The 25,662-nt window shown below is 50.6% G+C and overlaps 1 protein-coding gene across 1 annotated transcript; it reads left to right on the forward strand.

Moving 5' to 3' along the window:
* The first annotated feature begins 9,426 nt into the window (after positions 1-9,426).
* Positions 9,427-25,312, forward strand: CRIP1 (cysteine rich protein 1). Its single transcript, XM_005279108.5, has 5 exons — positions 9,427-9,586; positions 18,544-18,638; positions 20,260-20,317; positions 24,337-24,384; positions 24,978-25,312. The coding sequence occupies exons 1-4, from the start codon at positions 9,547-9,549 to the stop codon at positions 24,375-24,377; spliced, it is 234 nt and encodes a 77-aa protein (XP_005279165.1). The 5' UTR covers positions 9,427-9,546; the 3' UTR covers positions 24,378-24,384; positions 24,978-25,312.
* The last annotated feature ends 350 nt before the right edge of the window (positions 25,313-25,662 follow it).

The raw sequence follows: 25,662 nt of genomic DNA on the forward strand, positions 1-25,662 counted from the left end.
AGAGATCATATACGAACTGCTAATGTAACACTGACAGACCCTGGTCATCGGTGGGCAGGAGTGAACCTTGGACCTCTGGAGCTTAGTGCATGAGCCTGTACTGCATGAGCTAAAAGCCATATGGCTGTTAGCTAAGGCTTTAGAGCAGATTCATTGATCTCTCTCTAAGTGGTCTCAGTGCCATTAGATGGGACAGAACACCACACCCAGGAGGTGTGTGGGTTACACTAACATACTGGTCCTGAAAACCACTGTATGGCATTTGTATCAATATGTGCTAGAGCAGGGGTCGGCAACCTCGGGCACGTGACTCACCAGGGTAAGCACCCTGGTGGGCCGGGCTGGTTTGTTTACCTGCCATGTCCACAGGTTTGGCCAATCGTGGCTCCCACTGGCCGTGGTTCGCCACTCCAGCCCAATGGGGGCGGCGGGAAACCGCGGCCAGCACATCCCTCGGCCCGCGCCGCTTCCCGCAGCCCCCATTGGCCTAGAACGGCGAACCACGGCCAGTGGGAGCCGTGATCGGCTGAACCTGCAGACGCGGCAGGTAAACAAACTGGCCCAGCCTGCCAGGGTGCTTACCCTGGTGAGCCGCGTGCCAGAGGTTGCCGACCCCTGTGCTAGAGTTACCTTCTTACAGCCTAATCTGCCCTAGACAAAGTTGCTTGTCTGATCAGCCTCGCAGAGGCAATGAAGGCACAATTACGTAAAAGGAAACAAAGCCATCAACCTGCATGACCACTGGAGCCAGCAGGGAGGTGTGTGGCCTGGTAATCACTGCCACGGCTACCACGACTTCACCTCTGGTGGCGAGACATCCTCCTCCTCCCCAGGTGCTGCTGCTGCTCCTATCTGGGCAGCCAGGATAGAGGCACCCCTGGTCTTGTCAGCCTCCCTCCTGTTCACAACAAAGGTGGCCAACCCTTGCAGCAGCAGTGCCTTGGGGAGGGTCCTGCCACCCCCAGCACCTGGAGCACAGGGTCCTGTGGGGTGTTTCATTAGCAATAAGTGATGCTACAGGAGGGCAGAGTTGTAATAAAGATCTTTTCCCTACACATACAGAGAGGCCTGTGGTCCATGCTCAGGCTGTAGGATTTGAAAGCTGACTGCCTGACCCAGCTTGCATTGTTTTGAACACCCTGGCATCAGACAGAGATAGGTCCTTTCTGAAACCTGGCCCTATGTCCCCAATCCCACTCATCACACTCCATAGGGAACATGGGACTGGCCATACTCCTCAGATTAATGGTTCAGCCATGCCAGTAGCTTGCCATTGCCAGTAGCTGTCACCAGATGCTTCAGAGGAAAGTGCAAGAAACCCTGCAGTGGACAATTATGGGCTAACCAACCAATTGGGACAGTCCTTCCAACCCCTTGCCCCCTCATCTGTCAGGTAGTAGATGGTTTATGGCCTGAACAGGTGGATTTGCAGTCCTACTAAAATAGCTTTATCATCACTTTCTGTTTCCCATTGCCCAAAACATTAGCTGCCCATTTATCTTTATTAAGACATTTCCCTGAGTTTTTCCTTAGGGGGTGATTTGGTTTTACAGTTTACTTAATTCTGTGGTTTCCGTGTACAGATTAGAATAGGATTAGCAGAGTGTAAATCTCTGTGATTGACATGAATAGTCACCTGTGTCTGCTCTTAGTATTACCCTGTTCCACATCTCAGGGCACTGGTGTTCTGTCTTGTAATCAGAAGAATTGCCTGTCTCATTGACAGTCTTTCCATCAGATCACACTTCCCCTGCTGCTTTTTCTAGGCTGTTTTGTAACTTTCTTGTCAAATTAAAATCATGTGTCAAACTGTAAACGGGGTTGTTGTTTTTTAAATAGAACTTTGTCTGAACCTGTGGCTAAGAGGAAAGGAATTCTGCAGAATCTGCAGCTGTCTGAGTATTTGGAGAATCTTGGAGCTCTGCTGTCTCTTGACCAGAGTCACTCTGAAGGGTCTCTTTCAATGGAAACCTTGGGAGAAGGGCTTGTATCTAGGGAAATGGTGTTCTCACCCTGTGGTATCTCCTTCTGCTCCTGGCTCTCCATCCATGCTGGTTTTGCACCACCCCAGGAAAACACATGGCTCTGTCGATAGCCCCGAATTGCAGCAATGATACTAACCTGGTTAAAAGGGAGATTAGAAAAATCGGAATCCTGTAAATGAGCCCCTGCCCTTTGTCCTCGGGCTCTGCTTCAAAACGCTGAGCCCTAGTGTAAACAGATGCAATTCCGCTCACCATTATAGCTTACCAAAACCTAGCAGCCTCCTTTGAGGGCTCCTAACCTAGGGGCAAGGAAAAGGCACCTCTCTCCTTTGTAACCCTACTCCGAGAGGTTAGAGGAGCAGACGTGGGGAAAACATTTCGGGGTTAGAGGGGGCAGAAGACCTTCCAATTCCTCCAGCCCTCAGGGGAGCGAGGAGGAGGAGTTATTAGTGAAGTGCTGCAACATGCTTGGATAAGAGGTGCTATAGAGAGGCCAAGTATATTATTATTATTGCTCCACAATCCCACTGCAGGATGGGATGAGTCCAGAGGAGAGTGTTTGAAGCCTCCGCCCTCCCTGGTTTTTGCATCACCTCCTTAACAACAGTCCTTAAACAAAAACAAACAGCGCAGCCTGTATTTTCAAAGGGCTGCATGGAACTGAGCCACCTGCTCCTAGTACCGCTAAGAGTGTTTGGACTTGATGCTCCTATATCCAGCCCCATCCTTTGATTTGGATCAAGGGCTGCCCAGACAGCTGAGACAGTTTATGCTGCTAATTGCTACGTTAGCTAAACCAAGGTCTCTAGACAAGATAAGGCTGCAGGTTGCTGAGGCTGTTATTTCCCTGGCAGACGCATGAACCTTGGTTTGGGAGCATTGTCCGTCAGGATGTCTATTCCTGATCGTATTAGCTGAGAGAGACTCTAAAGCCATAGGAAACCAGAAGTTTAGAGGCGTCTCACAGGTCTGAGTTGTCTGGAAAAATTCTCCAATGGCAGCAAAACACACAAGCCATGTGCTGCTCAGACCTGCAGAAAGAGCAGATCTAGCAGATTCCTCCACCCCGTCTCCGCTCTATTAACCCTGCTTCCCCCATCTGCCTCTCCCCACTAGCTCCCTGCTCCTTGGGGCTGCCTGCACACTGCAGAGAGGGGAGTGGGGAGGTGGGAAAGAGCTCTCCCTTCCTTTCCCAGCCTCATGCTCCCACCTCAACCTGCCAAGAGAATTAGGCAGCCATTCTCCCTGTGGCAGGGAAGGGTCCCATGCACCTTTGCTCATTCTTGTAGGGTTCCACACTCCCAGCGTCACACTAGACGGCCCGAGGTGTGGGCAGGCAGAAGAAACCAAAGCAGAGGAGCAAATATCCACATGTTGGTGAATAAGCCAGCGGAGGGCAGTGCTGAGGTGGTTCAGGGTGGGCTCTCTGTGAGCCAGGCAGAATCAGCCAAGCTGCAGGATTGTTGTTCCCGAGCTGCAGGGTCCCTGCTCTTAGAATAGAAACTACACTGGGTGACAAACATCACTCGAATCCTTTTCTGAAGCTTACTTATTTGGATCATGGCTAACTTTGTACTCAGTGTATAGTTTTCTTTTCCTTTTGTCCCCCAAATTCACTCCTGGTCTAAAGCCCCTGGCTTCAGTATCTGGCATTCATAGAGTCCTGTGAGCCTATGCGGTAGTGGCAGGGAATGTTAGAGTAAATAATATAAAAAGCTGTGCAAATAAGGACTGGTCAGATGATGGGACAAAGCAACAAGGGAACCAGGTACCTTCATCAGTGGAGACAGATGGAGTAAGACACCAGCTATCTATTGGGAAGGATTTGGGGCTACGTAAATCAATCCTGCCCTGTTCAAGGGCAGTGTTCAGTGTAAAAGTCCTAGCTTCCCCAAAGATGTCTGTGATCTGCTATATCCCACTGTTTTGTTATTGTAGTTTATTGACATCAGAGAGTGTGAGCAAAGAAACTCAGCTAATAAGAAATGGCCAGTATGTTACAGAAATGAAACCTGCCATTTCCCCCAGCATCTTCCTCAGATTATTTTGGTTCTCTCCCTTGCTCATGATCTTGATCACAATTTAAAAGACCCATGTCCTTCCCTTGGCAGGCTGAGATCTACCTAGGGTCTGTGTATAATTTAGAACAATGAAGTAAGAATTGTCACATTGTAAGCTGCATAACTGGACATGGCTCACTGGAACTCGGTAGGCCATGCTCCTCTGAAATTGTTCTCAAATGTTTGTGGAGTTCTTTCTGCTCCCAGGGAAACCCCTAAATCCTAGCAGACGAATCAGCCAAGTCCTCTTGAACGGCAGCCGGCTGGGCTGGTTTCCAATGAATTGCCTATGGAGTCTATGTAGCTGTAATATAAAAGTTGCACAGTCCTCCATTTGTTGGACTAAAGGGAGCATGAAAACCATCCAAACCATCCCAGAACACAGTGTGTTTATGAACTTGCTGCCTGTAAAAAGAAAGACTTGTGCCTCTCTGGAATGGTTGGTTTTATGGTGGTTGGGATGTTTGTCCCTAGGACTTGCTGACCACCTGGATTAACTACAGCAGCTGTAGAAGATGGTGGGCTTGATTCAAACCACTGCTTTATTCCAGTTTGATGCTGGTGTAGTGGCACTGAAATCAGGGGGGTTACGCTAGTGTAAAATTGGAGTGATGCAGGGGTGAGTCAATCCATGTCTCTTATGCACAGAGTCCTGCCTGGTTAATAAAGTGGGCACTCCGAAGCACTAATGACTAGAGGCCTACTGCGAAATAAATTGAAACCAGGCTTGTGTCTGACACTGTTATAAACTGCTTCTGAAGGATTTTCACTCTGGGATACAGCTGACGTCACATCACCTGTACTTACTGGTTCTGCTGAGCTTGCTCCCTCCTCCCAGGCCACTGGGGGAGACTGGAGAATGGTTCCCTGCAAGGCAGCCCCCGCAATCAACCCCCAGCCCATCTCTCACTGCTCTTCTCCCTGAGCCAATTGCTCTGCCAGTGTAACTCCAGTACAGTTGCTCTTCAGCCGTCGGTCCCTGGTACTTTAAGTATGTGTGAAGAATAGTGCCTAACACTTCTCAGAGACACGTTGTGTTCCAACCACATAAATGCCCCAAGTTTATTTGAAGCCTTTCACGTGAGCGCCGTGCTTCTAGGTAAGTTCTGGATCAATCTTGGAGAGATGAGAGTTTTCTCTTTGGAAAAGTTTTGAGAGAAGTCTGTGTCCCCTTGAGCCTGGTCTAAAAGCTAATTGGAACTGTAGTCAAATCAGACTGATCTGGCCTATGGTCTTATGCCAAATTCATTCCACCCACTCCCATGATAAGCTGAGTTCACACCTATCCTGTGTAAATACCATACTTCCTCTGCTGGTCTGACCCTGCCTACATCAACTTTATGCCTACCAATCAGGGACATGCATCTCTGGCCTCTATCCCCCGTGCAAAGACTACAGTGATCCTATACTGACTGGTCTTGCAGCTGCGCCATATCTCCACTTCAAATCCACTGAAGCTTTAAGTCTAGTAAACTTTCATACAGCCTTAAATCTTGGACTACACTAGATGCCCTGTAGCTGATTAATTTAAGCTCAAATCAATATGAACCAGTTGTAACCTGATGTAAGTGCATCTACACAGGAGGTTGCACCAGTTTCACTAAAATGACTTAAGCTGTCTTAGTTAAACTGATGCTACGTGTGTGTTTAGACAAGGCCGTGTTCTGGCTGGGCCAATAAGTGCCAAAGTACTGCTGGATTCATGGAGCCTGCCAGGAAGCAGAAGATTTCTTGCAAGATTTCCAGCCCAGTTTTGCGTCCAATCTAGCAGTCTAAATAGAGCAGAGCTACACTGTGGCTAAGCATAGGGGGCCTGATTCACCATGGCATTACTCCAGTTTTGAACCAATGTAACATCACTAAAATCAATGAAGTTGCACCAACATAGCCATGGAGTCGCAGCAGTGAATGAGGCCCTGAATCAATAGAACTTCACCCTTACCATGGTCCTGATCCTGCAGTGAGAAGCATGAGGTCAGATCCCATCTGTGCAGATTTCAGATAAGCTGATGCCTGAATATCTCCCCATACCTATTAAAGCTAGTCACCTGCCTCACTGGAGAGGGGCCCGAACCAAATCCTGAAACTGAATGGCCCACTCTGGGGGAAAGTTTTAATCTGGATCCAGACAAACTTTATAGTATGGATACATCTCCACCAGGATCAAATCTGGCCCCAAAGTCACACCCACTGGGTGCTGGTTTGGCAGCCTGTGCAAAATGTTTATAAGCTGATGTGCAGCCCCCTTCCAGCCCCAAGTATCCATGTCAAAACAAAAAGCACCATAACAGCTAGCACTTGCTGGGCCTTTGAGCAGAGCCCTCCCTCCAGGGCTGGGTGAGGTACACAATGGCTAGTACAAGGAAAACAGCTGCTTGTGCCATGCTTGTTCTGAGGCTAAATAAGAGAACTCCAGCCCAGGCCCCAGGGCTGTCAGTTTGGCACTAAATCCACCATAGCTGGTTGAAAAGGGAGAGCTGTTAAAGAGAACAGACATAGTTGTGTGGGGCTGACTGAACAGCATGCTCTCTGCTAACCTCTAAGACTCAGAGGCTCGATAGGTCACTGGGCTCGAAGGAGCCCCAGGAATCAGTCTCACCCCACTTGTCAGTCTCACCACTGATCCGACACAGAACTGCTCCCTGGCAGAGTTTCCTGAGCTGTTGAGCTGTAAAGCTCCCAAGAGAGACACTGACTGCACTGGCCATGTGGTGGGACCAACTGTGATGCTCTCTGCCAGTGCAGCACTGTCACTCTGTGCTGGCCTGGGACTCTGGAGCACCCACCCCTAGCTGTGGCCATGGTGTGTATTGAGGGGAGAGGGCTCGGGGAGCGGCTAGGTCCAGTCTCAGCATTAAAAGCAGCCTCACAATGGGAGTCAGTCCTGACTTCAGGGCTTTCCAGGCCGTGCTGCTGGCCTTCTACGAGAGCAATCCCTGGCTGACAGGGTGGGATTTCAGAGCACACCCTGAAGCTTGAGGTCTGACCTAGGGCTCTATGGGGACTTTGGTAGAAGCCCATCAACTTATTCTTTCATGAAGGTGGCTGTCAGTGAGACATGGCAGTGGCCTGGGGGGGGGGGGGAGGGAGCAAGCACCCCTTTCAACCCCTCCCCCCCACTTTGTCAGACCCCATCCTATTTTGACTCACCCCTAAAGTTTATTTCATGATCTAGAGTGAAAATCTTGCAGCACATATGCTTTACAAAGGCTCCTGCTCCCAGCCAATGGGACGGGAGTGCATGCTTTACATAAGAGAGAATTAGTCCTACTGAGTTCAGTGACTGTTGCCAAGACCTGGCACTTCAGGGCTTTCATTCATGAAATCCCTTTCCCCAAGTGCCAAGGACAGCAGTCCAACTTCTTGCCTGCTGTAAGGGGTGAGATGCAGTGCTGCTGGTTAGGAGGACATTATTCAGTCATTCCTAATCTAGACTCTGCAGGAAAGCTGCCATCCTCTAAGGACCAGATACCACCCACAGCCCCTTTCCTGGGGTTTGGTGATTATAAATCAGCACAGAGCTTTGGCTTTTACCCTGGTTTGAAGAAGACAGCAAGAGAACTGTGCTATAACATACAGGTTTATGTGCCTCTGAAGGGGTCTGTCTAGCTGAGGAAGAAAGACTGAGATTAGATTAGAGTTATTAGCTAATCCTGATTTAACCATGAATGTAACCTGAGCCTGGAACAGGGGAAATGCTCTTTACCTTCATCTAGCTAGTTGAGGTAAACCCTGGGAAGAAAACCAACCTGAGACACTGAGGGGCCCTGATTTAATGGAAGTACTGAGCAGCTGCAGCTCCTGTTGATTTCACCTGAAATTGTGGGTGCTCACTACCCGCAGACAACAGCCCCTTGCTGGCTGCAGCTAGGCACCTGATTTCATTTCTGACATTTTTGGCTTTGGTGCTTTGTACAGGAGGAGGATAATTGAATGCAAAATAGGCCTTTAGCTATTCCTCTTAGTTCCTTCCTAGCCAGACAGAAAGGATTTCCCTCAGGAATGCATCTGGGACTCCTCGGAGGGGTTTATTCCAAAAGAAAAGCAACTCCGCAAATAATAGTAATAATAAAAAAACATGATCAAATGTTCCCCATAAGCACATGTGGTCCCCACCACACCCCTAAGAATGCACAGCCCAGGGGTGTGGGGCCTGCTTCCTCTCTTGGCACAAACTGCTCCAGGATCAGAATCAGCCTGAGTAGATCCAAGCCTGGTGCTTCCTTTGGCCTTTTAAAATATGCTTTCCTGTCAGACTCAGCGCTCCGGGTGTGCCAGCTGACCCCAGCACCCAAGGAAGTGGGACTGTATATCGAGTGGAAGGATAGCTGTGTGGTTAAGGCGCTGGGTGTGACACAGGAGCTCTTTTCATTCAATGGTTCAAGAATGCAGGGGTCAGCCAGGGCTACAGCATGACCTCAGCCAAGTCATTGCATCCACTCTGAGCCCCACATCCCCCCAGGTGTTTAGATTGTAACTTCTTCAGGGCAGGGATTGGCTTTCACTCCTGGTCTATGCATCCAGTTCTGTAGAAAACAGTTCTCCCAAAAAACTGTCAAGATTTCAAAAATGTTCCCATTCTGCATTGGGGTAAAACAGAGACCTTCCAGAGAGAGAAACCACCAACCTGCCTAGTCAATAGCCCCATGCACATGGTGCTCCCCAGGGATGTGGGAGACCAGGTTCAAATCCCTGTCCTGAATCAGGGACTTAAACCTGGGTTCCCCTTCCCCAGGGTGGTGGCCAGTCTCTCTGGCTTTGGTTTTGACCAGAAATTCCAACTGGGACCTGACAAACCTTTCTGAGAACAGAAATAATTAAAACTGACACGGTCCCCTGGCAGGTTCTGGTGTCACCAATCAGTGTTTTCTGACAACAAATGTTTTGTTGAACAATTCCTGACTAGCCCTAAGCCTGATCTCAGTTGGAGCCCCCACCTGCTGCCCCACAGGGTGAAAGCAGTGGGTGATTAACTCCCACTGTGGCCGCAATGCCCCCGTCTCTGCTCCACCAGTGCAGCTCTGGAGCCCCGGCGACGAATCTGGGCCAGTCTGGGGGCCTGACACCAAGTGTGCTGCTTCTTGGCTCCCAAGGGCCAAATGTCCTGAAGGAGCAGCAGGCTGGGGGCAGGAACAGGGGGAGCCCCTGAGTTAGGAAAGAGCGTGGGACAAAAATCAACAGGACACTAGGGCCAGGAGAGGAGATGCACCTTGATTCCCCCCATCCCCCTCTGTCCACCAGCGCCTCCACTCCACCCGCCCCCCAGCCCCAAGCCCAGACCTCCCCCACCGCCCCGTCCCGCCCCGGCACGGCAGTTTCGTCCCTCCTGTCTTCCCTCCCTTGCCCCTGTGCCAGGGTTCCCCCCGCGCAGGCAGCACAGCTGGGGGGCGGGGCTTCACGGGCGGGGCCGCGGGGTGACCCTGCCGGCGCGGGCCGCACCGAGCAGCAGAGGAACTCCAGCAGCAGTCAGCGCAGAGCCCAGCCCGTGCGGAGCTACCACCATGCCCAAGTGCCCCCGTTGCCAGAAGGAGGTCTACTTCGGTAAGGGCGCCGCTCCTCGCCTGCCCCGGCACTGCCTGCCCAGGCCCCCCCGCCGCCCCCACGCGTGCCCTGCTCCTGGCACCCAGCTCCTTGCCGGGGCTGCCAGACACCCCGCCTGTCCCTGCCCCACCTTCCCCAAGGAGTGCCTGGCACCCAGCTCCCTGCCGGGGGTGCCAGGGACTCTGTGGCTGCCTGCCCCCATGGGGTGCCCTGCCTGCTGCACCCCCTCTCTATATGGGCTCCCTGCACCAGAGCTCTGTAGGGGCAGCTAGAGACCTTGTCCAACCCTTTGCTCCTACACTCACCTTCCTAGCCCCTTGCAGGGGTACAGCCCACCTGTCTGACCCTGAATGCAGCTTCTAAATGGGGGTGCCCTGCCTCCTGCACCCCCCTTGTCTATACAGGCTCCCTGACACCCAGCTCCCCACTGAGGCACAGCCCAGCGCCCTGGCAGCAGCACAGGTGGGTGGGGTAGAGGTGGCCATTGCCCGGGCCGGGACCCAGGCTGCGCTGGCTACAGGCTGCTGCTGCAGCAGCTGGTGTTTGGTTCGTGCCCAGCGCTGCTGTCATCACTGCCCCCTGCCCAGCCATGTGGGAGGAGATCAGTGTTCCGGGACAAGCCATCTGAGAACCCCCTGGTTTCTGTGAGAAGGGCTCAAAATCCCCCCGCCCCGTCTGCCTGCATGGTTCGGGGGTCCCATGCAGCCTGGAAGGAGCTGAGTTTGCAGGGCTCCAGCAGACTGGCATTAGTGCTGGTCCTCACGGGTTGAGCTGGGCTGTGTAGGCTGCACAGACTCCTGCTAACATCAAGGGCAAGCGCTGCCCCCTCTCCCCTTGTGCAGGGGCTCTGAGCGGGCAGGGCTGGGGAAAGCTAACTGGCACGGAGGCTGTGCAGAGCCATGGCGGGAGGAGGAGTCTGAGCAGGGTTCCTCTCCCTGGGCCTCCCTGCAGCCTTAGGAAGATGCTCTGATTTATGGATCTCTTGCATGCCTCCCAGCTATGAGTAAGGAGACTTGAAGAGCAGCAAACTCTTGCAGACAGCTGTATGCTTTACAAGCGAGGAAGCACTCTCAAAACCTAACAAGTTCTCTTTACAAATTATCATTAATAAAAAGTTATTTGTAATTAATTCCCCCCCCATAGCCCATGCCCCTTAGGCCTTCAGATCTCTAGAGGATCTGGCAATCCATTTGTATAAACCAGTGGTTTTCAAATATGTGTTATATAGGATATCAGGGTTGGAAGGGACTTCAGAAGGTCATCTAGTCCAACCCCCTGCTCAAAGCAGGGCCAATCCCCAGACAGATTTTTGCCCCAAATGGTCCCCTTAAGGATTGAACTCACAACCCTGGATTTAGCAGGCCAATGCTCAAACCACTGAGCTATCCCTCCATGTGGGTGACACCCACCCAATATGTATACTACCTGTATGGCCCTGAGGATGTTACATGGACTGCAGCTGTGTGCTGATTGGACTGCAAACCAGATGCAGGTTGAGAACCACTGGTATAATTGATAGTCCTAGAAAACCAAAGATTTCCTGGTTAATTAGTGAGAAATAACAAAGCACATAAGATGGGGGGAGTTTCCATTGTAGTTTTTAAACCGTTTCATTGTAGTGCTTTTATACTGTCCCATTGGATTCTGAGTCCACAGACTGATACAGTTTTTGAAGTCTGTTGAGAGATAATATCCAAAGCCAGTGAAAATACGTATGTTCTCATATAGCTGCCCATCATCGAGGAAGTCTCCTGTTCCCTTCTACACAGTGAAAAAAAATCTTCAGAATCCAAGAACCACACAGTGTTCTATAAAATGAGTGAAACTGTATCAATTTCTATATACAAGAGGTCCTGCCATTTCTCTGTCCAGCTGCATGTTTTAGCTGAACAGTTGGACAGGTACACTATTATTAATTATTATTATTATTATTATAGGTGAGGGCTGTTTGTTGTTAAGGTTTGGTAGAGAAATATAAAATAGGTTCTTGCCATATGTCTTGCAAGTCCAGCCATCCATATAATAGCAAATGTAAATGTGTAACAGTTGGGAAGTTGTGTCTAAGACACAAGATTGTAATTTGGGGGTGAAAGAAGAAGATCTGGAGAAAACAGTAGGAAGGAGAGAGTGTAGAAAATAAAGAGTTGTTTGTGTGGGTCTGAGTGGTTAGGTATGCTGACCTCTAAAAGGGAGGGAGGGCTGGGGGATGGGCTATATTTTAGTATTAGACACTGAATCTGTTTTTGATTCTGAGATGTTTCCATCTAAGCTGTGTCCATTGTGTATCTTCTGTCTAACGTCTAAAGAGGATTCTTCTGGCAGTAGCTAGTACTGTCAGTGACCATTTGGTTCCAGAGGCAAGCATGTCAAACAACTAATGCTCTGTTTTTAGATCTTTTATATCAGGGGCTCAATTCATCAGTCCCTGTGCTTTGTATGGTCATTTACACCAGTTCAAGATGAGCACAGAGCTCTACCAAGTAAATCTGGGTAAAATTTTTTGAGCTGACAGGAAATTTGCTGAAAAATGCATTTTTCAGGGCACTGAAACTATTCGTGACTTCAGGTCAAATTCAGCAAATAGTTTCGGCTGAAAAAACCTTGAAAACAAATTTTGGAATTATCAGTACGGTTCATTTTGCAAATTTGGATATTTTGTTTTGAATCATCATCTTCAAAACAGTTCATTTGACCCAAACACAATTTTGGGAGGTTTTTTGTTTGTGAGAAACCAAAAAAGAAATCCGTTTCAGTTAAAAACAAAGTGAATTTTTTAATTTGGCCAGCAGACCAAAAACCTCAATTATTTGCTCTGCTCCTAAGGATGAACGGTGATGGTTTGCACCATTTGCCAGTCATGAAGGATGACCATGAATCAGAGGCCAGGTCTTTCGGAAGTCACCAAACGCACATATGAGAACAATACGTTGTGTGTGCAAATGGACACCTCTGAAGAGCTGCTCTGGGAGATCCTTCTGCAACTTAGAATCTAGAAGATTAAGGTTGGAAGAGACCTCAGGAGGTCATCTAGTCCAACCCCCTGCTCAAAGCTGGACCAACATCAACTAAATCATCCCAGCCAGGGCTTTGTCAAGCCGGGCCTTAAAAACCTCTAAGGATGGAGATTCCACCACCTCCCTAGGTATCCCATTCTAGTGCTTCACCACCCTCATAGTGAAATAGTGTTTTCTAATATCCAACCTAGACCTCCCCCACTGCAACTTACTCCCTCTTTGTTTTCTTCTGTGCTGTAACGTCTTGTAAGTCATTGTACCAAGGCCCTTTCCTCTCAGGACGTCTGCCCCACTGAACAGAATAGGTTAACATGGAGCCTCAGTGCTTTGATTGTCTCCAAGCCATTTGATGGGCACTGAGGCAAATCACTAGAGGTGTGGTTCAGAGGCGCTGGCTTACTGCCATGTTACACTTCCCTCCAAGCTAATATTTTGTTTGTTTGTTCCAACGGCACCATTCTCAGCTTCATCATAGCTGTTTGCTTAAGGTGGACAGACTGGATGGGCAGGGAGTGAGCCACCCAGAGATTCTGGACACTCCAGTCCAGAGTCCAACACCAGAATCAGTTAAAGTGGTTCCTAAAAACTTTACAAGGCAAATTAGTTAGATTCTGAACAGCAAATTCTGCCTTTGATCACAGTCATTAGTACCTGGGCGTAACAGAGGGCACCATGTAATCGTGAATGTCTTATTGTAATAAGGCTACAGCACAGAGGATACATATATCTCCAAGGCTTGTTTTTCTTAAAACTATCACTATATGCCTTGAACAGACTTTGGGCCTGATCCGACTTCCACTGACTCCCCTTGGCATTGGATCCAGCCCCTAGTAAGGAACAGATGGATGACCACACCCTGATTTGGAAGGAATTTCTAAAAAGCCGCAGATTTCTGTACTGACTCAGAGTACTTAATTGGGTGACATGATCCCACTTCCTGCCATGGGTGTATTTCAAGAGGTTTGGGTAGCTAGTCCTGGCAATAACCTTTGCTGCAATCATTTAACTCCATCTACTAAAACCACATACAGAAGTTCCCCAATCTCTTGGTTCCTCATGTCCCTGGCATAAAAACTCTGATGTGTTTTGCTGAGAGTTAGAAGTGGATGCTGGCCCTATAAGTACTTTTATGTTTTAAATTTATCGACTAAATCTGTAAGCCATGGACTGGGAACACATTGATTTTTTTTTTCTTTCTCTGTTTTATATTTCTGGTTTGCTTGTGGGGTGTATTGTACTTTTCTGTCTACTATGCCAGAAAAATAATAATCAGGGAATGGCTCAGAACACAAGAATTCCAGAGTTTGTACGTTCCAGCTCTCTGTGATGGAGACTTAACTGTTTCTCTGTTTTCCCATGCATTCATATTTGCCTGTCATTTAAGATAGTGCCTACACTAGAGAAATTTACTAAAGAATCCCGACTTGGGGTTAGCACTGGCTGGAGGCCAGGTATAGACAAGATTCTGATAGCTGAACCCATTTTTACCAACATTTTAGTTACTTACTTTCAATAGATTCAACCAAAAGGGAGTAAAAATCAGTCCTGGTGGCAAGAGCCTTGTCTACACTATTGGTGCCAACACCCATTCCAATAAAGTGGTAGTAGCACCAATGGGAATTTTTTGTAAGTTTCCTCAGTGTAAACAAGGCTTAAACCTCCCCTTAAAGTACAGTTCTACTTGGAATGGTGACTAAAATTGGCATTGTGAAGTTTCACGTCTATGGCAGCTCATTTACTCCAGGTAATATTTGCTAAGCTTACTAGTAAAAAAAGGTTTTAATAGAAGTGTCAGCACCTAAAACCCCCGGGTCTAAAGTCAGGTTGGTTTTGTTCTGGTTTGCACATCTCTGGGTATAAACACTATATACTCTCAATCTATCATTATTAATTCAGTTGATCAACTCAGAAAAGAATTCAGCTGTCATTCACACAGCTGGTCTAGCCCGGCAGGGCTAACAGGAGTGAAAGATACTGTGCAGTGAAGTAAGCAGATGTGGCTTTGTAAGTGCAATGGGTCTGTTGAGCAAGGAAGTGCTATTTTTATGAAGTTAGTCATATGACCTCAGCTGTACAAGACCGAGTTTAATGCAAAGGCCAAGGAGAATCCAAAATCAGTTGTAAGCTCTTACTTCTAAGATTATAGCAGTAACACTGATCTTGTATAAGCAGTCTTGGAATCAAAAGAAAAATACAGCATTTCTCAGCTAAGAGTCCCAATACTGGAGGTTTTGTATGGCTGGTATATGGTGTCTTTTGCTCAGATTTAGCTGCCACTTAACTACATTTCACTTACACCGTCTGGTTCTTCACTCCAAGCTGGAACCTGAGGTGCCTGGCTGTTAATTCAATGAGCTACTTCAATGGTCCTTGATGGGATTTCAGCTGATATGTTTGACAGATCATAAAGGGGAGAGAAAGCAGGATCATAGGAGTGCAGCGAAGACTGATCACTTCATCAGCACTAAATCACTACCTCCATGGGGAGATTGCAGCACCAGAGTCTGGAAGCTCTCCTGGTGAGAAGTCCCAGTCACTGGGAATATACTGCCTAGGCAGTGATAGGCTTCTCTAAACATTCCTCCAATAGGGGTGAAAGGTGCCCGAGTAACATTCCTGGAGTCTGAATTCCTTCCAGAAACCCTGGAATAAAAAGAGGCTCAGCATTTCTTTCAGATGTAGAACAGGCATGGCAGAGGGTGCTGCCCCCCACCCCATCATGCCTCACTCCTGACCTACAGAGGTGGCCCCCTCTGGGTTATAATATAATAATTAATAATATAAATAAAAGTTGCGTGTCTTCTCCTCCCCACCCCCCTCGAGCAATCATCCTTCCAGAGAACTTTTTAAAATCAGCCTATAGAATTCCATAGCAGCGTGCGCCTCCTGAGGCAGGGTGGCCCTCTGACCTGAGAGACCTGCGTTCAAGTCCTCGCTCTGCCACAGGCTTCCTGTGTAACCTTAGGGAAGTCACTTATAATAATATAATAATAATATAATATTATTCACTTCATATAATAATATAACACTTCACTTCTCTGTGCCTCAGTTCCCCTCTGTGCAATGGGGGTGATAGTGTAGCTCATCTCACCGGCATGTTGTGATTGAGGTGCTCAGATTCTCCGGTAGTGGGGGCCACGTTACTATCTAAGAGAGATCCAAGGGGTTGCTGTAAAAAGCCTTATTGAAATTTGTCAGGTTCTGAAGCCTTTTAGAACAACTTCTAAAGAACCATGTTTAATTTCAGTGTAACCCTGTCAGTTTCCTCCCCGTTGAATTCTTTTTTTCATAAAGGGGATTTGGGCTCATGCCCCCTTCCCCAGATAGTCTCTGGCCCGCTTGTTGGAGCTACAAACAAGGGTGCCATTTCACGCCATGATGTTGGTGTCTGTGATGTGGGGCCTGCCTGCTAGGAGCATTTTGAGATCCCCTCTCTAGTGATCACTTCTCTCCTGGAGTTAATGGTCACACCCAAGTCACAGGCTCTCTGCCCACCCAGAAAAGGAGTTGTAATGCCAAAGAACTGGCAGAGCAGCACTCCTCACCCAGCACTCTGCTGCAGCAGCAGAGCACAGAGTGGAGAGGTATTGGTGCATAGGAAGAAATTTTGTCCCCGAGCTCAGGCCCCTGCCTTTTTCAGGCATGGAAAATCCACTCAAAGGTCCTGGCACTGAAAGGGTTCCTGTGGAAAGCTCAGCGTTATCACTTAGTACACATCCGTGAGTGCAGCTGCTAATAGAAAGAACACACTAGCCTCTTTAGCAAATTACATCCTTTGTGCTATAGTTAAATTCCATCCTGTGTTCTCTCCTAATGTAAACCTGTTCCGGACTAGGGGAGTAACCTCATTGTTCCTTTTTTAGCTGCCTCTGGGGCTGTCTTCAGTTGCCTGAACCCAGGCCAGTCTCCAAATACACTACTGTTTGCTGTGGCTTTTAGCAAGAAATGTGTCCCCAACACCCTGACGGCAGGAGGTTCCCTGTATTTGTGGGTTGGAAAAAGGATGTTTTGCAATACTTTGCTTCCCAGTGTTGGTCCAGGTGTCTCTCCCCCCATGATTGTCAGACAGGTTTTCACAGGTGCCAAAAGGGATCGTTACCTTCAGGGCCGGCTCCAGGCACCAGCTGAGCAAGCTGGTGCTTGGGGCGGCAGATTGTTGGAGGCGGCATTCTGCCCAATCCTAGGGCGGCACGGACGCTTTTTTTGTTTTGTTTTGTTCTTGTTCCGTTCCAGCCGCCCTATAGGGGGCGGTGGCGTGGAGAACCAGAGCGCCCTGCAGGGCAGTCCTCTTCCTTCCCTCCCCGCCGACCGGAGCGGAGCCCTCGCGGCAGGCGGCAGGAGGCGGCGCAGTGGGAGGGGCTGCGTGGCAGCACCCTGCTGTAGCCCTGGCCGTCCCCTTCTCTCTCTCTCCTGCCTGCTCCCTCCCCCTCCCGCCCCCCCCCCCCAGCCAGTCCCCCTGCATCCGCACTCCAACCGCGCCACAGGTTGTTTTTTTTTGCTTTGCCGTTCTGGTTTTTTTTGGCTTGGGGCGGCCAAAAAGCCAGAGCCGGCCCTGGTTACCTTGGAATTTAAGGGATTATTGTAACCAGTGTCAATTGAGGTTACTGGTTTTCAAGTTCAGATGCCAACTTATGCAGAAGAATTTCTACTAGACTAGAGGAGGGCAGTCCTCCGTGCTGGGTGAGGGCTGGCTGTACTCTGGTGTTCCCTAAATTTGACTCTGTTGCCATTTTTCTTCTGCAAGTCTCCCCATCTGAACAAGTTTTAACGTGAACAGTAATGAATCTGTGTCAAACGGAGACGCATAGGCCCTTCCAGAAAGGAATGGGGAGGTAATGACGCAGCAGGCGCTTCAGAGCTCAAATCTTCCGACTGGCAATAATTTGCCTAGAAATCAGACACCCAAGCCGGTGTGAAAAATGCTTGTGCAAGCCATGCTTTTATGTGTGCAAAGCAAGTACTACGCATGCTACTGCCTGTTTTTCTGCCCACCAGGGCCGGCTCCAGTGTTTTGGCCGCCCCAAGCAGCCAAACAAAAAAAAAAAAAAAAAAAAAGCCGCAATCACGATCTCCGGCGGCAGTTCAGCGGGAGGTCCTTTGCTCCAAGCAGGAGTGCGGGACCGTCCGCTGAATTGCCGCCGAACAGCTGGACGTGCCGCCCCTCTCCGAAGTGGCCGCCCCAAGCACCTGCTTGGTAAGCTGGTGCCTGGAGCGGGCCCTGCTGCCCACACACATGCACACGCATGGGCTGCATGGATTTTTATTTATTTTGCAAGTGCAGTGTAGGTGTCTGAATTTGAAAACTGTCAGTCCCCCTCCAGGACAAGCAAGTGTCGAACAGTGAGTGAGCCCCACTGAAAGCTGGAATGAGAGATGCCCCAGTAGCTTTTGGATTTAATCATTGGGAACACAAGGCATTTTTCCAAGTATAGAACTCTTACAGTGACCACACTGTTTGGGTCCAGGACAGATGCATGTAGAGTGCAAAAGTCCACAGAGTTTATTGAAGCAGCTCCCCACCTCTGCCGTGGCATCTTTTCCCTGTGACAGTCTCCTTACACCTCTCTGGCCTGTCCCAGCCCACACAGGCAGCCCCAGAGTCCTTACGTAGTAAAGCAAAGAAGCGGTGCCATGAAGAAGACGAACTCAGTCGTCCTGTGCCAGCCATACCTTCCTCCGGAGGGCTCCAGCAGTCTCTGCAGAGAGGCTGGGCTGGACGCAGAGGGGCTGGGCTGGGCACAAAGGGCTGTTCTCCCGGGCTGGCCAGCCAGCTCCTGAGCTGTTCTCTTCCCTCGTGAAAAGCCCCTCCGATACCTGACAGCGAGTGCAGGTGTAGTGGGGTGGGGCTGGGCTGAGGGCCCACAGCAGCTTGCCAACCCTTGCTGGCTCGGTGCCTTATCACAGCCTCCTGAATGGTGCTCTTTTGTTTCCGCACTCTGACAGCTGAGAAGGTTACCTCCCTGGGGAAAGACTGGCACCGACCATGCTTGAAGTGTGAGAAATGCAACAAGACCCTGACTTCAGGTGGCCATGCTGAGGTAAGGGGGTGAGGTGGCCACCAGCTCTGTGTCACTGTAACTCTTAGCTGCATCTTCCAACGTGTAGGACAGACATGTCAAGAAGCTTTAATCAGCTGCTTCTTTATACCCCTCACCTGTGGGTGGCAGCATAGTGCACGCTGCCATTGCAAAGTGGATTCCCAGGTACTCCACAGCACAAGGGGCCCGTATTTCACAGCCCCAGCTCCCAAATTCTGCAGCAGCATGACTTTATCCCCGCACCATGCAGTACCCTTGTTTCCATCCCCCCTCACACACACACTCATCGCACAGGCTCAGACTTGTAAGGCTCACTGAGGTACAAATTGTTGCTGGGTATTTCTGAGGGTGGGGTTCTCACTGTACTCTCCAGCCAGCCTGGCACTGTTCCCTTGGCCTCTGCTCCTGCAGTGCTGTCCGGCTCAGACCCTCCTTCACCCCCGGAAGCAGGGAGCTTATAGCAAGCTTCAGCGGCTCATTGCCCCAGGCCTGGACTGCTGGGGGATCTCCAGGCCACCTAGTTAACCAACCTACATTTCTGGCTTCTCCCTGCTCCTTGGCTGCAAGCTGGACTCCTAGTGCATGTGCTGTGCACAGTAAAATCATCTCCCCATTGTGGGGAAATTTGAAGAACAAATGGCGGGTTGCAGCTGACCAGAGAGGGTCTGGCCGCAGCAAAACATCTAATGCCAGGGCAAGAGGGCTGCATTCCATGGCATCCTGGAGCCAATGGCAAGCTCCACTGCTGCAGAATCACAGGGTGCATTGGGCCCTGCCTGTGATGAGCGGGGAGTTCACAGCTCTTGGAGATGCAGGCAGCCATCGCTGCATCAGTTACTCAGGTCTCAGACTTGGGGGCCAGAAATAGAATTTTAAAAGCGGGAAGCTGAGATTCTGCAGCAAGGGGTGAGTTCTTTGGTTGATTCCATGGAATATGGGACTATCTGGGGGCCCTGCCTCAAAGTAGCAAGAACTCTGCATTAGCCAGCTCCAAGCTGTGGGCTTGCTGTGTGTGTGGGCAGGCTGGTTTGCCAGCACCAGGATGGCCCGGTGAGTGGGGTGCCATAATAACTGAACTAACCTGACAGGGCAGAGACATTGGGCCAGTCCAGGTCCCCTGGAGGGGGGATTTGCCGAGTTGGAGAAATCCTGTAGGGAACTGAGGGAATTCCCCATTGCGTGTAATGGGGCAAAGTGTCACTAGGATTGTGGGCTGGGTGGCGCAGGGTCCCCTAGCTTTATCCAGAGACCTATGTCCAGAGCAGGTCTCAGGTGAGGAAGAACGTGAGTGGACCTTAGACGAGGCTCTGATTTGGCTCTCCTGGCATGTTTCTGTTTCTTTAGTTTAGCAAAGCTGTAGTGAGGTCAGGACTCCACTCGGGATGACTGGCAGAACAATGGCAGGGCCCAGAACTGGAAGAGCAGGCAGTAGGGGAGGTCACTGACACAGCTGGGACAAGAGAGCAGGGCCCAGGAATTGTTAATCTAGATCCATACTCACAGGGTTAAGAATAGGCCCAGTGACTGAGCAGTGCCTGTTCTGATGCCCAGTTCCTGGGCCCTGCTTGTCTCAGACTCCCCTGAGTAATGTGGCACTGAGGAGTCTCTTCTCTCTCTGCAGCATGATGGGAAGCCCTATTGCAACCAGCCGTGCTATGCTGCTTTGTTTGGACCCAAAGGTAAGTTTCTCCATGCTTGGGGCTTCCCACCTCTCCCTGGCTGGATATTGGGTACTGGCACCAGTGGTGTCTGTCTCCTGGGGTTCTTGCCCAGAAGCATGATCACATGTTCTAGCATACAGATCCATGCACATACATCCCTGCGTCCATCCACAGCCTCTCCTGCCTGAACTCCCAGCTCACAAGCCCCTCATGCACCCCCACAGCCACTCCCCCCTTAGCCCCTTGTCTTCCCTCATATGTCCCTAAACTCGGGGGCAAACCGCTAGAGCCATGTGCACACCCCTAAATACACCTACACCCATTACACTTTACACCTGTCCTCCCCTTCACAATCTCTACTCATATGGCTGTCATCACACATCCTCCTGCGTGCAGTCACCCTTCAACATCTACACACGCCTCCTTCCCCTTTCTCCAGGGGTGGGCAACTTTCTCTTGACCGCTTTGTAGGCACTGCCTCAAACTTGAATTGTGGCCTTTGGAGCAGAAGCTCTGTCTCTCACAGACTTCGGTCACGTTGGCTGGAGAGATGCTCCTCTGGATCTACACTGTGGTTTCTCTCTGGGTAGGATGTTCAAAAGGTCTCAGCGCTGGCCCAGCTCCGAAGTCAATGGGAATTTTGCTTTTTACTTCGGCAGGAGCAGAGTTAGGTCAATGCTGTGGCCTGGCCTACACCTATAATTTAGGTCAATCTAGCTTCATGCCCTGACCACTGTAGTTAGGTCAGCCTAACCCGTGATATAGAGGTGGTTAGGTCGACAGAGGGATTCTCCCATTGACCTAGTTACCTCCAATCAGAGAGGTGGATTGCCTGCGTTGATAGCCAGCCCCCTTCTGTCATTGTAGGAAATATCTACACTGCAGTGCTCCAGCAGCACAACTGCAGCGCTGTAACTGTCGCTGTAGTGTAGACGTACCCTGAGTGTTGGAAGAAATCTTACCCTCCCCATCTTCAGATTCTACAGTCACAGTTTTGTCCTCTGTTGCACAGGTGTGACTCTCCCCGGAGCTGGTGGGCATTGTACCAGTGTGAGTGATGGCACAAATGGGCCTGCTCATCTGGACATGGCACGAGTCAACTTAAGTGCTTTGCACATTTCACTGTAGTGAGGTAGTCTAGTGTGCTTTCACAGGCCAGCCACGCTGCCCAACCCAGCCGTCTAGTCACAGATTGAAGGGTGTGAAAACCCACAAGCCCATGCAATTTGCCAGAACCTCTTAGACGCTTTGAAGAGATGAGAATGCTGAAGAGAAGGAATCTCAAAATTTGTGGGGCTCCAGACACTGCGACTCAGCAAGCTTTAGAAAGTTTTGAGTTACAGGTCTGAATTCTCCCCTCCCTGCTGCAGCTCCCTCTCCTCCCCCCTCTCCCCCCCAGCTCTTTGGTTTCAGGTTCAATACGCACTCCTTTGGAATGTGATTTGCTGAATGCGATTGTTGATGTGGCGCCAATGCTAGAGGCTGTGGAATTCTACTTGAATTTCTGCCCCGCCATCCACTCTGTGGCTGCTGGGGTGTAACGTGAAGTGTCATCTACATGCCACTCCAAGTCAGCAGGATATTGGCTTAAGCCTTAACAGCAGCTAGTGGGCTACGCTGGACAACAAGTCAGCCAGACCCCTGGCTGAGCTATGCAGCTGTTGCTTGTCAGCATGTGGGTTGGCTGGGAACATGGAATCCTTCTCTTTATCTCTAGAAGCTACAAGGGTAAAACGCCAGGCCATTGGGTGGGAGAACTAGAGTCAAGAGTGACTGTAGCCTGCCCCCTCCTGCTGCTAGGAGGAGCGGCATCCTCAGTCTCCGGAGAATGGGACCCACTTTTATCCCCCCGAGACACCTCAGCGGGCTCAGAGGAGCTGCTGTCCTACTGCCAGGGCAGAGCTAGCACGTCAGTAGCTGGAACCCTGATGACACCAGTTCAGATTCCTTAATTCCTGAGTATGCAGCCTGGGTAGGATTGTGGCAGGGAAGGAGAGCACTGACACCTACACAGCAATCAGACACCCATGGCTGGCCTGTACCAGCTGCAATTAAACAGGCTAAGGGGCTATTTAATTATTCTTGGGCTGCAGCCTGAGCTCTGGGACAGCAGAGAGAAGGGCAGAGTGGCACATTGCTCCGCACAGCTGGTTGGGAGGGTAAATTGAAAGATAACCCACACGGTGACCACGTTCCTCCCACATGCAACAGGGGTTTCCTTCCCTCAGTCCCCTGGTCTCAAGTCCCTTCACCAGAGGGAAGCCATCGCCCAGTAACCCCATAACAGAGGCTTGTTCCCCACCAGGGGTAGGCAGCTGCCTCCTGAGCTGCTAGCCCCATGCTCAACCTGTCCAGTCCTAGCCCTTCCCCTGGGCCTGGTTTTCAATGTTTGGCACCTCAGCTGGAGCCAGCTCTCCAGGAGGACTCCACATCCTTTGTGCCACTTGGCCTCTTTAGGCATCACCCTTGATTCCTCCTGCTGCTCTTGTCTTGGGATGCTACCACCACAGCCCTGCAGGGGGCGGGGTGGAGCTGCACCTCAGGGAGGCAGTGTCTCTGCCAGGACTGTTCCCAGTGCACCTTGTGCCAGCCAATCGGCTGCCCTCGAATGGCTCCCTCTCCTGGTCTTCAGGCTGGTGGGGAAGGGGCAGGCAGGTCATTCCCCAGCCTCCTTTTCAGCGACTCCCCAAGGGGGAGCAGGAGCGAGCTCTGGGGGTGCTGTTGTGAGCAGCCCCACAAGGCTGGGTAACGTGTGCTCACACCCCAGTCCCTTTCACAGCCATGCAAGGGCTGAGTGCTGTCCGGGCTGTTGAGGCAGGGATTCCGTGGCTATAGGGCTGAGCTCCTTTTCCCCTTGTGATGCTCCTGCTCTTTGGAGCCAATCCCCTGGAGGGAAAAGCCACTCGCTGCTCCCCGCACATAGGCCCCCTGAAATGCTCTGTGGGCTGGAGTTCTAACAGACCATGACAGGGCTCGGGCTACCAGCAAGGGGGCTGTTCACTTCCAGCATTCTGTAGGGAGGGGACTTGCACTATGAACTGTTTTTATATAGACGTGTAGGACTGGATGGGACCTCAAGAGGTCTCCTAGACCAGTTCCTGCAATTTGAACATGAATTTGCTGCTGCTAAAAATGGGACTGAAATCCCCTGTGTCTGCAGAGGACGGGCATGGCAGGAGCAGCTCCAGTGCTGGCTTCCCCGGGGCCTGCCTCCCGTCAGCGTGCTCCTGCTGAGAAGGGAGTTCAGCCCACAGCCCATACGCTCCTTGCTCGCCCTTTCCACTGAGGCTGACAACTCTGGGCCAGCTAGCTAGTGCTCCTACATTTGTGACATGGACTCCTGTGCCACTGAGTGACTAGGACCCCCTGTCCCACTTCACACAGGCTGCTGCCCGGCTCTCAGCCTTAGTGCACTGGGTCACTGCTGGCCGCGGGCCATGTTGAGCTAGTGACCCAGCTATTAAAAGCTGTGACTCTTGTTCCAGCCCCCCTGTACTCCAGTTAGTGTTTGCCTCTCTATCTGGAGGCAAGTTGGGCCCCAGTGTGTGAGTGGTTTCCATTTGAAATGCCGTATTGCAGACAGCTTTGTCTCAGTCCCCTCTAAAGCCATGGGTGGGCTGTCAGAGGTGTCTACTAGACCTTTGGCTCATGGCCCTGGGAATATTCAGGCTGTGGTCGTCGTTCTTCCCCCAGCTTGGATGTTGTGTTTGGTCTCTGCACTCTGTGGCAGTTCCAGGGCACCGGGAGGCGTGTCTCTCACTGCGCTCACTCTTATTTGTATTGCAATAGTGCCTCGGAGCCCTGTCGTGGACCAGGGCCCCGCTGCACTGTACAAACACAGCAGCCCCTGCCCCAAAGAGCTGCCAATCAGTGTAAGAGAAGAACGACAGATGGCTACAGATGGTCTGGGAGAATATGGGTCAGCAGGAGAGGCAGTGGTCTCACTAGCCCAAGGGCTCTCACAGCCACGGCACTGGTTCCTGCTCCCTGCTTCTGATGCCTCAGGTGGTAATGACCTCATTCTGGTTCTCTTGCAGGATTTGGCCGGGGCGGTACCGAGAGTCACACATTCAAGTAAACCTCAGGTAAAGGCTTCTCTTAATGGTCATGTTGCATTGCACCAGCCCTAGCATCCTAGGCCCTGTCTCCTAGAGCATAGCTGGATTCCCATTGCATCCCTGGGGCTGGCATCCTTCCTCCAGCCCATGTGATTCAGAATCCGTGTCCACAGAAAGGTGGCTAGAGTCACATGCCTTTTCTCAGCCTTGGTACACCACAGCTAGCATACCCAAGAGCATAGCCAGATTCACACTTTGTTCTACGTCCGAGAGCCCCAGTCATGCTTTGAATGCTGCCCCTTATGCCCTGGCACCTCTGTTCAATTGCAACCCACTGATCAGCATGTGTTATGTGTTCCACTTGGTGCCTGATCCCCAGAGGATACGAGTCTGTGACAGTCCCTAGCTAGAGAGCCAGGCTCTCTAACTCACACCTTAACTCTGGCGGTCCCCAGTTCAGTCCCTGGAGTCAAAGATGGGGGCTGTCACAGGCACTGCTTTGTTTCCTGGGTATCCACTCAAGAGGTGAGTCCATTCATCACTGAGCCTCCCATGCAACCGCTATGCTGCAGTCCTGTTGTCTGACCTTTCACCTGCGTTTCCTTTTCCTCCGTCTGTAGGGCTGGATGGAGAGGATTCCCGGTGGAGCCTGAGGACAGCACAAGCACCACGACAAATGCATTTAAATTCACTATGTAATTAACTAGCACATTAAAAGTAATAAATTACCTAGAGGAATTTAGCTGGCGGTGACGGGAGAGTCTCTGCTCTCTATCTATCAGGATGTGGCGTGGGGGACGGGGGAGTTGGCCAATATCACTGAAAGCCTTGTGGAAAAAAAGAAGGTCCCAGATCCCTTTCCAGCCAAACATGTAGCCCTGCTTTCAAACCCAACCTCTAGTGGCAGGATTCTGCAGATGTATTTGCAGCCACTAATAAAGCCAGAATGAAAGCCGCTTCCTCGCCATAGTAGTGTGTTCTGCTGACCGAGGGTCTCCAGGGATCAGATAACTAAGCGCTTGTGATCTTTAAAGGCCCTCAGCAGTCTTTGGATAAAGCCCCTATGGGACTTGGAGTTTTGTGCTGCTGCAGCCTGCTGGGCCAGCTGAGGTCTTGATCTCCTCCAGGGAGTCACTGCGCATTCTTACCCGAGGGCCAGTAGCCATGTCACTTTCATTCGTCCAGCATGGAATCTGAGCTTCTTGCCCTCCACCAAGCTGCTGTCTTGGCCAGGTGCTGGGAGAGCAGAGACATGGCATTGGCTGAGTCCGATGAAAGTTAATCCCAGAGCCAAGCATGATCAGC

The sequence above is a fragment of the Chrysemys picta genome, chromosome 8 (genome assembly GCF_011386835.1).
Source record: "Chrysemys picta bellii isolate R12L10 chromosome 8, ASM1138683v2, whole genome shotgun sequence".
Taxonomy (NCBI): Eukaryota; Metazoa; Chordata; order Testudines; family Emydidae; genus Chrysemys; species Chrysemys picta.